The sequence below is a fragment of the Mastomys coucha genome, unplaced genomic scaffold (genome assembly GCF_008632895.1).
Source record: "Mastomys coucha isolate ucsf_1 unplaced genomic scaffold, UCSF_Mcou_1 pScaffold1, whole genome shotgun sequence".
Taxonomy (NCBI): Eukaryota; Metazoa; Chordata; class Mammalia; order Rodentia; family Muridae; genus Mastomys; species Mastomys coucha.
The window spans coordinates 67,300,651-67,313,557 of NW_022196891.1; the positions used below are offsets into that span (position 1 = coordinate 67,300,651).

General features: G+C 40.6%; 1 protein-coding gene across 3 annotated transcripts in view; it reads right to left on the bottom strand.

The window, feature by feature from the left end:
- Window positions 1-12,907, bottom strand: part of Ddr2 (discoidin domain receptor tyrosine kinase 2) — a 133,080-nt gene that overhangs the window by 51,742 nt on the left and 68,431 nt on the right. For all 3 annotated transcript variants that reach the window (XM_031388712.1, XM_031388704.1, XM_031388720.1), the window contains exon 3: window positions 3,447-3,555. In XM_031388712.1, coding sequence (XP_031244572.1) covers window positions 3,447-3,528 — 82 coding nt within the window. In that variant the 5' untranslated portion in view covers window positions 3,529-3,555. The remainder of the gene's footprint in view (window positions 1-3,446; window positions 3,556-12,907) is intronic.

Sequence of the window (12,907 nt, forward strand, 5' to 3'; positions counted from 1 at the left end):
AAAAAAAAAAAAAAAAGAAAAATAATGATCTCATTGTGGATGGATGGCCTAAAAATTTTGAATTGCTGATATCAGTTTCTTTCTTTTTTTTTCAACAACTATTATAAAGAAATTTTGCTTGTGACTAATTAGGATAGGATTTTTGGTACCTTCTGAAATCCTCTTAGACCAACTTCTGCTAACAGTTGGTCATATAATACTTGCTTATAAACCAAGTCTCTCTGTTATACAGTTTGTCTAACCTGTGTGAAAAATCCTAAAGGCCCAGAACTGCTTGTCCCTGAGCGACATCTGTGACAATCAGTACTTGCAGTTGCCTCAGTCTTTTGGGAGACACCAGTAGGAACCCCTGAAGCATCTCCTCTAAATCAACTAGTGTTTATTATGTATCGACTCTGCACTAAGCAGTGGCTGAACCATACAACTCCATGAGCACTGTACTGGCTGGTTTTGTGTGTCAACTTGACACAGGCTGGAGTTATCACAGGGAAGGGAGCTTCAGTTGGGGAAATGCCTCCATGAGATCCAGCTGTGGGGCATTTTCTCTATTAGTGATCAAGGGGGTAGGGCCCCTTGTGGGTGGTGCCATCCCTGTGCTGGAAGTCTTGGGTTCTATAAGAGAGCAGGCTGAGCAAGCCAGGAGAAGCAAGCCAGTAAGAAACATCTCTCCATGGCCTCTGCGTCAGCTCCTGCTTCCTGACCTGCCTGAGTTCCAGTCCTGACTTCCTCTGGTGATCAACAGCAATGTGGAAGTGTAAGCTCAATAAACCCTTTCCTCCCCAACTTGCTTCTTGGTCATGATGTTTGTGCAGGAATAGAAACCCTGACTAAGACAAGCCCCCAGTTCCTAGACAACCATTTAAAACTGAGGTGGCATGGGAAAATTGCTGTCAGCTTTACATCCTCATCTCCAGCTTAACCTGGTAAATGTAAGGGGGTCACAGAGAGAATGGTTAGCCCTTCCATGGATAGCTTGTGCCTAGGAACATCATTCAAAATTAAAATGTCTGTTTCTTTGTGCTGGCAGAAAGATTCAACAAAAATGCCCAACAGCAAGGCAGGGAATGAAATCGCCTTCTGGCAGCCTGTTTCCTACTCAAGAACTACAGCTTGTAGTCTGACACCAGAGCCTGATTTTCCTGGTTTAATTGCTTAAATGGGCCTGGGTATATCAGTCTCCATGACAACACCCAGCACCAAGACATGGTGTGCACTCTTTGCCCTCCTCTTTGGAGTTCAGAGCAGAAAGACCATCAGAGGAGACAAGCAAACTTTAGAGGTAAGAGAGATACACAACAGAAATATAAAAAGCTGTCCGAGTTGAAGATCTGAGGTGCCCTCACTAAGCTTATTATAATAATGAGAAAAGGCATTGAATCCACTCAGACAATAATTCTTTGATTTTTTTTGAGGAGTTTTGATCATGTTTCCTATTAAGGGTATAAAGAATAGCCCATGGAGACGGACTTGGTGAGAGGAAGCACTCTCACAAATATACCATTATGCTAGTACAAAAACAAGATGAATGTTCCCTTGATAATGTAATTACAGCTAGCTGAAAAATTGAACTCTGCACACTATTGTGGGAGGCTAAGTGGGTAAAAAAAATCACTTTGGAAAACTCTATGGCATTATGAAGAACATTAAATGACATGTTACAAGCAACCTAGGAATTCTACTTCAGCATATAAAACCCAGAAAACTGAGTATATGTCCTTACCACAAACTTTATGCAAGAGTATGGAAGATTTCTTCACAATAGGCCCAAACTTTAAGCTATCCAAATTCCCATCTATACTAGACCATGTAAGTGAACTACACAAAGTAATATTATACAACAGCAAGGATGAGCAGCCAGCCAGTACTTGTAGCCATGGAATAAAGGCCATACAGAAAATGTTCAATTAAAGATGCTAGGCGCAGTGTCCATGTAGCATATGTCTCCGCTTATATAAAATACAAGCAGGGGAAATTCATCTTTCTTGCTAGAAAGCAACATCTTTCTTGCTTTCACCAGGGCGGGGTAGGTGAGAGCTTTCCACAATACCTCTGCTTCTTATATATGAAATGTAGCTCACTGCCAGGACTGCCCAACCTTTGATATTGTTGCCACACAATGTTGTCCTCTACAAAGCTCACATTGATGAGTAGCACAATCAAAAAATCCACTTTAAAAAAAAAAAAAAAACACCAGCTCATGTTTTGTGTAAGTGTACAATTGTGTTAGCCCATATTCATAGTTAGACTCTGCTATAAGTTAGACACATCTGAAAGGATATGTTGGGTTTATAAAAATCCATCAAACTGAACACTAAGATATGTTCATATATTTATATTTGTGGAAGAATAAAAGAATGACTTAAAATCTTTACCTATATCTTTACCATACACATTCTTTTTGTTCTTATGACTCTGAGCACTCATATGTGACTTACTTTGACCAATGAGGCCCCCCCTCAGTGGTCTCTTTAGTAGACAAGCACCACCACACTCCAGCCCTCGCCCCTCCAGGTAAGGGCTTAACTTACAGCCCTCATCCTGGCCAATGCAGTCCTAACAAACATAATTTGAGCAGTGGATTGAAAGATTGTCTGCATATCCTGATTCTACTCAGGCGCTTGGGCAATTTCTATGAAAACATGGCCAGGCCAGTCTGCTAGAGGAATCCACTGAACAACAGCCAAACTGCCCTTCATCAGGGCCAAAGTAACCCAAATGAGCCAATAGCCAGCTGACACCCAGAAAGGTAAATGTACCAAGAGAGATCAAAGTGCCGAACAACCAAGCACAGCTTAAACCATCAGTCTATAATCTGGTGAGCAAAACAAAAATTCATTTTGAAGTCACTGAGCTATTGAAGATCGTTAGGCAACATGTTGTATAATAGACAGATGATGCAATCATATACTTCAGGTTAAAGTTTAAATATATATAAACTAAAACAATACAAGAAATATTGACTTAAAAGAGGCATCTCACACATCTGTTTTGAATGCAGTCATATCCTGTGAGAAGAAGAGCCTACCTGGGATTCTGGGAACCTCGTATTCCACAGAATCAGCATCCCAAAAGTATAATAGGACACTCAGTTAAAACCCAGACCCAAGACATCCAATGGATAAGCCAACCAAATGAAGCTCTCTGCCACACCTATTGCTTCCCATTTTCCCCAAAATGCACAACAGCAAATAGCCATTCCTTCTCCCAACCTTCTTTTAAATAGCATTTAAATGGCTCTGCTCTACATAAAATCTCTTGTATAATACCCTACTCATTATACAAGGAGAGGGGGACCAATATGACTTTCTATTTATGATGTAGCCATGGCTCACCACACAAAGGAGAACAACTGACAGTGGGGTCCCTTGGCAGAGCTCTTTCTAAGATAACCACTGGCAGAGGTGTGTGCTGGTCCTCAGCATCCAACTGAGTACTGGCTGTTTTACCTGGATTAACCTGAGCTTTTGCAGAACCCAGGATGAGCAAGAGCAGGAGCAGCACCAGGGGCATTCTGGGAATCAGGATCATTTCAGAAGATGGAGTTGGATCTGGAGTCTGCAGCCCACCGATAATGCAAGGAAACAGAGAGAAGGAAGAGAAATGAGTAAGGCAGATTTCACCTGCACACGGGAACATGACCTTCACAGACAATCTGAGACTCTTGTAAAGTTTATTTCCACATTTAAAGTTTCAAATCCCACCCAGGGATCATTAAGTGCAAGAATTTTCCAATTCTATTAGATTAAACACTCACTCCTGGAATTAAAAATCAGTGGAACGACACACAGGTAGCAATGTATTGCTGAGGCAAATACCAAATGGTAGTAACAAAGTAAAATTTATATTTATGATTTCAGCTAATGTTTTCATATTATCAACATTAATTCCAACATTAAACCAAGAAAAACATTCAGTAACTTTAATCTTTTTAAAGCTCTATAAGTTCAACACGTATCTTGTTCCATTAGCTGTGAAGTGACTTTTGGGATTTTGTTTCTCTCTCTCTTTCTCTCTCTCTCTCTCTCTCTCTCTCTCTCTCTCTCTCTCTCTCTCTCTCTCTCTCTCTCTCTCTGTCTGTCTCTTTCTCTCTTCCTTCCTTCCTTCCTTCCTTTCTTTTTTCTTTCTTTCTTTTTTTCCTTCTTCCTTTCTTTCAGGTTTTCTCCAAGTGATCATGTGACAACAGATTAGATACAGTATGGACATATCAATATATACCCAGATTTAGCTCGATAGAGGCATAAGTAGTTACATTGTAACTACCTATCTACGTTGTAGCAATGTGTATGTATACAAGTGAATCTAATGCATATGCACTGGGCCTTCACTCAGTCAGCTGAAAGGCCCTAGAGATAACAGTATCCTGGCAGTGAGCATCCATTGACAATGCAAAGCAAGTGCCCAGATCTTAACTTCTAATCCTATCTTCCAGTAAAAGGAATCAGAGTTCTTAAGAAAATATGGTTGATTCTAAGACTGGATCAGAAAACACACAAGATAAGCTTGGAATATATGGCGTATGCGCGCGCGCGCACACACACACACACACACTCAATGAAATACATCAAAAACACATAGGAGCAACACTAACACTGGTGAGCAACTGAAAGTTCTCCCAGTAAAGAAAGCTGGAACAATTTGATCAACCAAACAAATAGAGGAGTATTAGATTACAACTCAGAGTATAAAATAAATATCCACAAATCCATGTTGATGTAAATAAATGACTGAGTAAACAAGGGAGGGAGAATAGCCCATTTCCCATGAAAAAGAAATCCAAATAATTTATGTAGCTAATTCGATTTTAAGCAAGTGGGGTCTCACCACCTCCCACTCCTAGCTCCTCACATAGAAGCTGCACATAGTAACTTGCTTCCAAGGAACACAGCATGAGCTAAGAAAGGAAAAAGAGAACGTCTTGTCAGTAGAGAAATGTGCCAAACCACTTGGTGCCAGGTGACTATGGTTAACATCAGCAATGAGAAGTCATCGTGACAGTGCATGTCCTAGATAGGATGTGATAGGAAGGCACTTGAGCTCAGCGGTCCCAACCCACAAACCATGGCCTTTGTTCACAAGAAAAACATCAGACAAATAAAAAGTGAGGAACCTTCTACAGAATTCCTAACTGATCCTCAGTGTTGTCAATTCTCCAAAATGACAAAGCCTGAGAAACCATCACAGCTAAGGGGTTGGGGTGGGGGCAGCTAAAAAAAAAATGTAGTGTGAGGCACACTGTATGGGTCCTGGGATAGAAAAAGGAGTATTGGGGAAACTGAGGAAGTCAGAATAACTGTGGACTTTAGTAATGAACACATCCACAAAGTTGGTTTGCTCGCTTTGACAAATAGACCACAGTAATGTAAGATACTAACTCATGTCAAGTACGCAGAAATTGTACATAATGTCTTCACAGTGATTCTGTAAATATAAAACTTTTCTATCCTCCAGATAACACTGATAAGCAATAAGAAGAGAAACCTGTGTAAGTCCCGAGTAGGGAGACTTCTAGGAATGATCCGTCTGACTGGGTTCCTGAAAGAGAGGCAAGGTTGTAATGTGCAGCAAGAGAGATGGAGAAGGAAAGGCCTGATGAAGATGAGCAGATGGAACTTTTTTAAAAAATTTAATCATGTAATTTTTTTAAAGATTTATTTATTTATTTTACATGTATAAGTACACTGTAGCTGTGCAGATGGCCATGAGCCATCATGTTGTTGCTGGGAATTGAACTCAGGATGGCCCTGCTCACTCCGGCCCTGCTTGCTCTGATGTAATACACTGTAGCTGTCTTCAGATGCACCAGAAGAGGGTGTCAGATCTCATTATGGATGGTTGTGGTTGCTGGGATCCGAACTCAGGACCTTCAGAAGAGCAGTCAGTGCTCTTACCGGCTGAGCCATCTCGCCAGCCCTAGATGGTACTTTTAAATGTCATGATTTGTAAACAGTATCATGTCAATCCACTTGAAAAATGGTTTTATTTGCTTTTACTTGTTTATTGTGTGTGTATGTGTGTGTGTTTGCACATGTGCATGTGTGTGCATCATGAAAGAAAAACCTGTAGGAATCAGTTCCCTCCTCCTATCACATGTGTTCTGGAGTTCAAACTCAAGCCATTAGACTTAGCAGCAAGTCCCTTCACCCCCTGAACCATCTTATCAGCTCCTTAAAATATCTTTTTAAAATGTCTACATTTACTCATTCATTCATTCATTCATTCATTCATTCATTCACCCTGTCCACAATAATGCATATGGTGGTCTGAGAACAAGTTGCGAGAGTCCATTCTATGTGGGTTCCAAGGGTCCAGCTAAGATCATCAGGTTTGGTGGCAATCGCCTATACCCAATGACCCATTTCAACAGCCTGAAACAAAAATTTTAAGCCAGATAGTCCGATAGATTTCTTCAAAGAGAATAGAGCTAAAGCAAGCCAAACGGAAGATAAGTGTGACTCTGTGTTATGTGATATATAGCCTGCAAGATCACAAAAGATGGTATGTATGTATTTCACTAATTCGGGTCTGATCAACACCTGTCTGAGTGGCCTTAGTTATTTCTAGGAACTCCAGAAATTGAAAATATATTTTCGTAGAGTCTCCCAGAAAACATTCCCAGAAGGAAAAACATAGAAGTAAGTGTTTCTCATGACCATGATCTAAGATGTCCTTCCACAGAGAACCAAGCTCCTGTGTATGGCCAGCTAGCAAGTGCCGAGGTCCAGATATATCTTCTCCAGCAAGATTTTGTCTCCATAGCACACACACGCTCTCTCTTCTGTGGCATCTTACTCAAGAGTTTTTGGCCATACATTTCTACCCTCCAGAAGCCTTCCCTGTTCTATGGAAAATATCTTTTACACTTCATGTCTCCTCTTCACCAAACCACATGGCAAATTGACCTCTGTGTTAGGATAAAGTTATCTCTTAATCATTAGCTTCTTCTACAAGCTATGTATTCGGAAATGGGTTTTAACTGAACTAAACCAGACTTAATAGGTAATTTTAAAAAAAAAAAAAAATAGGGGAAAAATGATTTCCCTTTGTATATTCCTGCTTGATCTCTAAAAACAGTGATGATTTTCCGCCTTTCCTTAGAAATCAAGTTGAACAGTAGCTAACTAACAACCACAAAAGGACCAAAACAAACCTGTATGTCCTATCCCTGTAGCAAACGTTTCTAATTTCCCAGGAACCATTTCACCAAGATTCACTGAATGATATACATTTTCACTGACAATGTAGCTAAGGAAGACATGATTAAAGCTCCAGTTACAGCACACAGAAGCACTCAGGCACATGGGTCTAGGGTTCTCAAGATTCCAGAGTCTGCCTGGGGTCACTGATACTGTCATTGTCCCTTTAGTTTGCTATTCTATTCTATTTTACTCTACTCTATTATACTCTACTCTACTCTACTCTATTATACTCTACCCTACTCTACTCTATTATACTCTATTCTATTCTACTGCCCCCACTTTCCAGCTCAGTTCTACTGGAGTCTCTCATTTACGTCTTCTATTTGCTTTTGCCTATGGGCCTAAGTAAGCTCTTTCCTCCTGACCTGTCCAAGTCTCTATTCAATGATTACTTCTGCAGCTAAGTGTTCTGACTCAATTGCTTAATGCACTGAAAAGATAGTTTCTCATATAGTATAATGATCATGGTTTCAACTATGTATGGTCACTATGACTATTTAGCTCCATGTTTACTGTCAATGTTACTGTGTTCAAAACGCTCAACAGAGAGGCTTGATAAATACCATCATAGACCCAAATACTCAGTGACTATATCTAGCTAATCTGAAATGTTTTGCCCTAAAAGGAACTTTCCTCGAGGATTCCAATGAGCAGACAAAACCTTCTGAATCAATGGTCTCAACAATTCAGCATTTACCCATGTGGCACATGACAAAGCCCAGAGCAATCGTGGAAACGTGATGAGCAGTTGAGAGAGTCCTCCTCTGTTCACTCTCGTGACTAGCAACATGAACTCCCTATGACAAACACTTCATTCAAATCTTAAAAAAAAAAATAAAATTCAAAATGAAAATGTGCCTGGCCAGAGTATTGCCTTCCACTCATTTACTCAGCAATTATTCTGGGAATGCCATTCACGTGGTATATATACATCTTAAAGGTCAGAGAAGGGCTGGGTTGGTGGCTTAGGCAATAATGTACTCTACAGAAGCATGAGGACCTGAGTTTGATCTCCCAGAATCCATGTCTCTAAAATACACGGGTGCAGCTACAAACTCCAGTACTGGGGAGACAAAGACAAGAAATGAATCCTTTACTCTCACTGTCTAGGGAATCTAGATAAATCAGTGGGCTCAGTAAGAGACCCTAACTCAAAAACAAAAATAAACCCAAAATACAATCAATCAATCAATCAATCAATACATGCAACAGTAAAGAGACAGCAATTGACAGGCCAAATGCTCTAAACCATTTCTTCCTCTTTCAGTCTTGTAATAAACAAGATGTTAGGAGGTGTGGAGAGGATCTGTATACAAAAAAGAGAACGAGATTGAAGACTGCTGAAGTGGATAAGCTGCTCCAGGAAAGGGGTACAGTAAACCCCTCTAAGCATGCCAGTGGTTCAGAGGCAGATAAGCAGAACTGTGAAGAGGCTGGGCAGCCAGGAGCCATTCATGAATAAACAAGCATTTGATAAATAAGCATACGATAAAAAGGAACATCAACAATCAATGACAATTTCAGTGGGTCAACAAATGGCCTTTTCTATAAATAACAAGGAATTTTCTTTTTCTTTTTTTATTAGATATTTTCTTTATTTACATGTCATATGATATCTCCTTTCCCAGTTTACCCTCTAAAAAAAAAAGAAAAAAGAAGAAAAAGAAAAATAAACAAAAACAAAAAAATAAACCCTGTTCCCTCCCCCTCCCCCTGCTCACTACCCCACTCTCTCCCACTTCCTGGCCCTGGCATTCCCCTACACAGGGGCATAGAACTTTCACAGGGCTAAGGGCCTCTCCCCTCATTGATGACTGACTTGGCCATCCTCTGCTACATATGCTGCTGGAGCCATGAGTCCCACCATGTATACTCTTTGGTTGGTGGTTTAGTCCCTGGGAGCTCTGAGGGTACTAGTTAGTTCACATTGTTGGTCATCCTAAGGGGCTACAAACCCTTCAGCTCCTTCGATCCTTTCTCTAGCTCCTTCACTGGGGACCCTGTGCTCAGTCCAATGGATGGTTATGAGCCTCTACTTCTATATTAGTCAGGTACTGTCAGAGCCTCTCAGGAGAGAGCTGTATCAGGCTCCTGTCAGCCAGCACTTGCCGGCATCCACAATAGTGTCTGGATATGATGGTTGAATGTGGGAAGGATTCACAGGCAGAGCAGTCTCTGGATTGTCCTTCCTTCAGTCTCTGCTCTATAGTTAATCTCTGAAACTCCTTCCATGGGTATTTTGTTCCCCCTTTTAAGAAGGAATGAAGTATTCACACTTTGGTCTTCCTTCTTCTTGAGTTTCTTGTGGTTTGTGAATTGTACTTTGTCTATTCCGATCTTCTGGGCTAATATCCACTTATCAGAGAGTGCATACCATGTGTGTTCTTTTGTGATTGGGTTACCTCACTCAGGATGATATTCTCCAGATCCATCCATTTCCCTAAGAATTTCATAAATTCATTGTTTTTAATAGCTGAGTACTACTCCATTGTATAGATGTGCCACATTTTCTATATCCATTCCTCTTTTGAGGGACATCTGGGTTGTTTCAGGTTCTGGCTATTATAAATAAGGCTGCTATGAACATGGTGGAGCATGTACCCTTATTACATGTTGGAGTATCTTCTAGGTACATGCTCAGGAGTGGTATAGCTGGGTCCTCTGGTAGTACTATGTCCAGTTTCCGGAGGAACTGCCAAACTGATTTCCAGAGTGGTTGTACCAGCTTGCAGTCCTACCAGCAATGAAGGAGTGTTCTTCTTTCTCTACAACCTCCCCAGCATCTGCTGTCATCTGAGTTTTTTACCCTAGCCATTCTGACTTGTGTGAGGTGGAATCTCAGGGTTGTTTTGATTTGCATTTCCCTGATGACTACGGATGTTGAACATTTCTTTAGGTGCTTCTCAGCCATTCGGTACTCGTCAGTTGAGAATTCTTTGTTTAGCTCTGTACCCCATTTTTTAATAGTGTTATTTGGCTCTCTGGAGTCTAACTTCTTGAGTTCTTTGTATACATTGGATATTAGCCCTCTATCAAATATGGGATTGGTAAAGATCTTTTCCCAATTTGTTGGTTTCCATTTTGTCCCATTGACAGTGTCTAACAAACGGCCTTTTCAAAAGTAAAACCCAAGGTGTATCCACACCTCACACAAAAATATAGAGTCTAAAATGTAAAGACAGAACAATGAAAGGACCTCAGGAATTGATATTAGCCCTCTATCAAATATAGGAATTGGTATGAACTAAAGAAAGGCTTGCATGAGAAAGACATTAAGAAGCAAACTCCACAAAAGAAAAATAGTGATAACATTTCCCACAAAAAATTAAAACATCCTAGGAACAAGAAAGATATTATAAACTTAACAGATAAGCAAGGAACAAAGTTAAATATTTAAAACTATAAAACAAAACAACTTCTGTTGTAAAAAGCCACTTGAAATATGGGCCAAGTAGATAAAGAACATTTAACAAAGGGACAGTATATTGCATAAGTATACTAGTTCAGAAAAATCTGAAAATCAAACATCAGAGCAGTCGCTGAATCAGTTTCACAAGCTTTTCAAGCCTGATGTTGTGAGACCTGACAATGGTGTGAAATGCACTCTGTTTCCCATGTGTTGTATTTCCTAGAGAACAGGTTGCAGGTATATACAGAGTATGTCTACAAACAAGTGCTCTGTAGTATATTTTCTAAGTAACAAAAACTTGGGAAGGTGCTTATCAACAGAGAGGTACTATAAACTATGCTACTCCCACTGTAAAATATTTTATGTTTGCAAAAAAGAATGAATTCCAGAGGCTGGAGAGATGGGTCAGCATATAACAGCATTGGCTGTTCTTATAGAAGACTCAATTTGCCTTCTATCTCCCACATATCAACTTACAACCAACTATAGCTCCAGTTCCAGGGGGAATCGAGTGCTCTCCTCTGGCCTCTGTGGGCATCACACACATCTGGTACCTCTACATGCATGCAGACAAACCACTCATACACACAAAATAAATAACTCATTAAAATAAAGAGAATGAATAACAGCTATGTATAGCCACACAGCTTGCCACTTGTGACATGTTTTTAGGTGAACATGAAGGCTGCAGAGTCTTTATGGAGCATTCCGTACGTTTTTATGGGCACACACATTTACATATTCATAGAAGATCTGCTAACAATGACTCCTTCAGAGCTGCAGATGCTAGGTAGAGTGCAGATTTTGGCAAGAGGCCTCGTGAATGACTGCAATTATGTAGACTGCCTTATTCATAGTAATTCTATTTTTTTTTCATGTGTGTATGTTTGTGTACCTGTGTATAGAGAACAGAGGTTGGCATTGACTATCTTCTATCAGTTAATAAAGTGATCATTCTTCACTTTATTAACTGAAGCAGACTCCTCTCGTTGAACAGGAGCTCACTGATGCAGCTAGTCTGGCTAGCTAGCTTGCTCCAGGAGTTCCCTGTACACACTGAGATTTCTGCAGGCTACCATACCCACCCACCCACCTGGATTTTATATGCATTGTGGAGATCCAAACTCCAATCTTCACACTTCTAGGACAAGTCCATTATACACTGAGTCATCTTCCTAGCTCATTGTTTGAGTTTTAAAAGAGGAATGTGTTTTCGGTTAATGTCACTTAGAATAACTTTTCTGAACAAAAACAATGAAAACATCTCAAGATGCTCTCCAGGCAATCCTGCATGTTCCAGAATGGGAGGCATTGGGGCAACATGGCCTGTGTCTCCAGAAGACATGAACTTTTGGACTACTCAGAGATAGTATTGATCAGTACATCTCCCTAGTGGGAGAGCTCAGAGATAGTATTGATCAGTACATCTCACAAGTGGGAGTACAAAAACGGTTGAGAATCACCTGGTGTCTTTCTAGGTTTGAAGGCTGAGTACCTTTCAAATGTATAATATCACGGGCATCACAATCACGTAGATGGGACTTACCATCTTCCTCCCACAGTTCTAGAAAGCACAGCTGCTTCATTAACAGCCTGGACAGTCTCACCTGGTCTGGCTGCTGTTTCCCATCCACCACTCTGAGTATAGTTCTCTTCTTAACCCATCTGTCTGTCTGTCTGTCTGTCTGTCTGTCTACCAAGTCAGACTATGAGTCATCTAAGATCAGGGATGCTGCTTTCACTACTTCAAAACAAGGTTGATCTTTACTGCCCTGGGCCATGAAGTCAGGAGGAAAGACAGTTTACACTGGTTCTAGTAACCCCAATGCCAAGCCCAGTACTTCTCTGCCCATGGCTCAACACTTTCTAAGGAACATCAATGGGCATGTGTCTCAAAGAGAATATGTAGTAAAGAATCCCTTTTTTCCCCTTCTTCAGCTCAAAATCCCCTCCCCTTCTCCGTATGCAATGGACACTCCTAATTGAACATAGAGGAAGCCACAGCTCAGGACTTCCCATACACTCTACAAGATCTTACAGAAGCTTATTGGCTTTCTACCTCAGGTAGGTCCACACCAGGGTTTAGACATACTAGGAAGTCAGAAAGAAAAATGGAAGGCCATCCAGTAGTGTGGCATCCATACCCAGAAGTGAGTAACTCTTTAGCAGGGAACAAAAACAAGAGTATGGGAAATCGAACTTCTTACTAATTACCTATGAACTCATGTGAGCTTGCACAAGCCTTTCTGAACCCCAGTAAAGTCACTTCATAGAGAAAGGTCAACCCTGTTCTATGGAACAC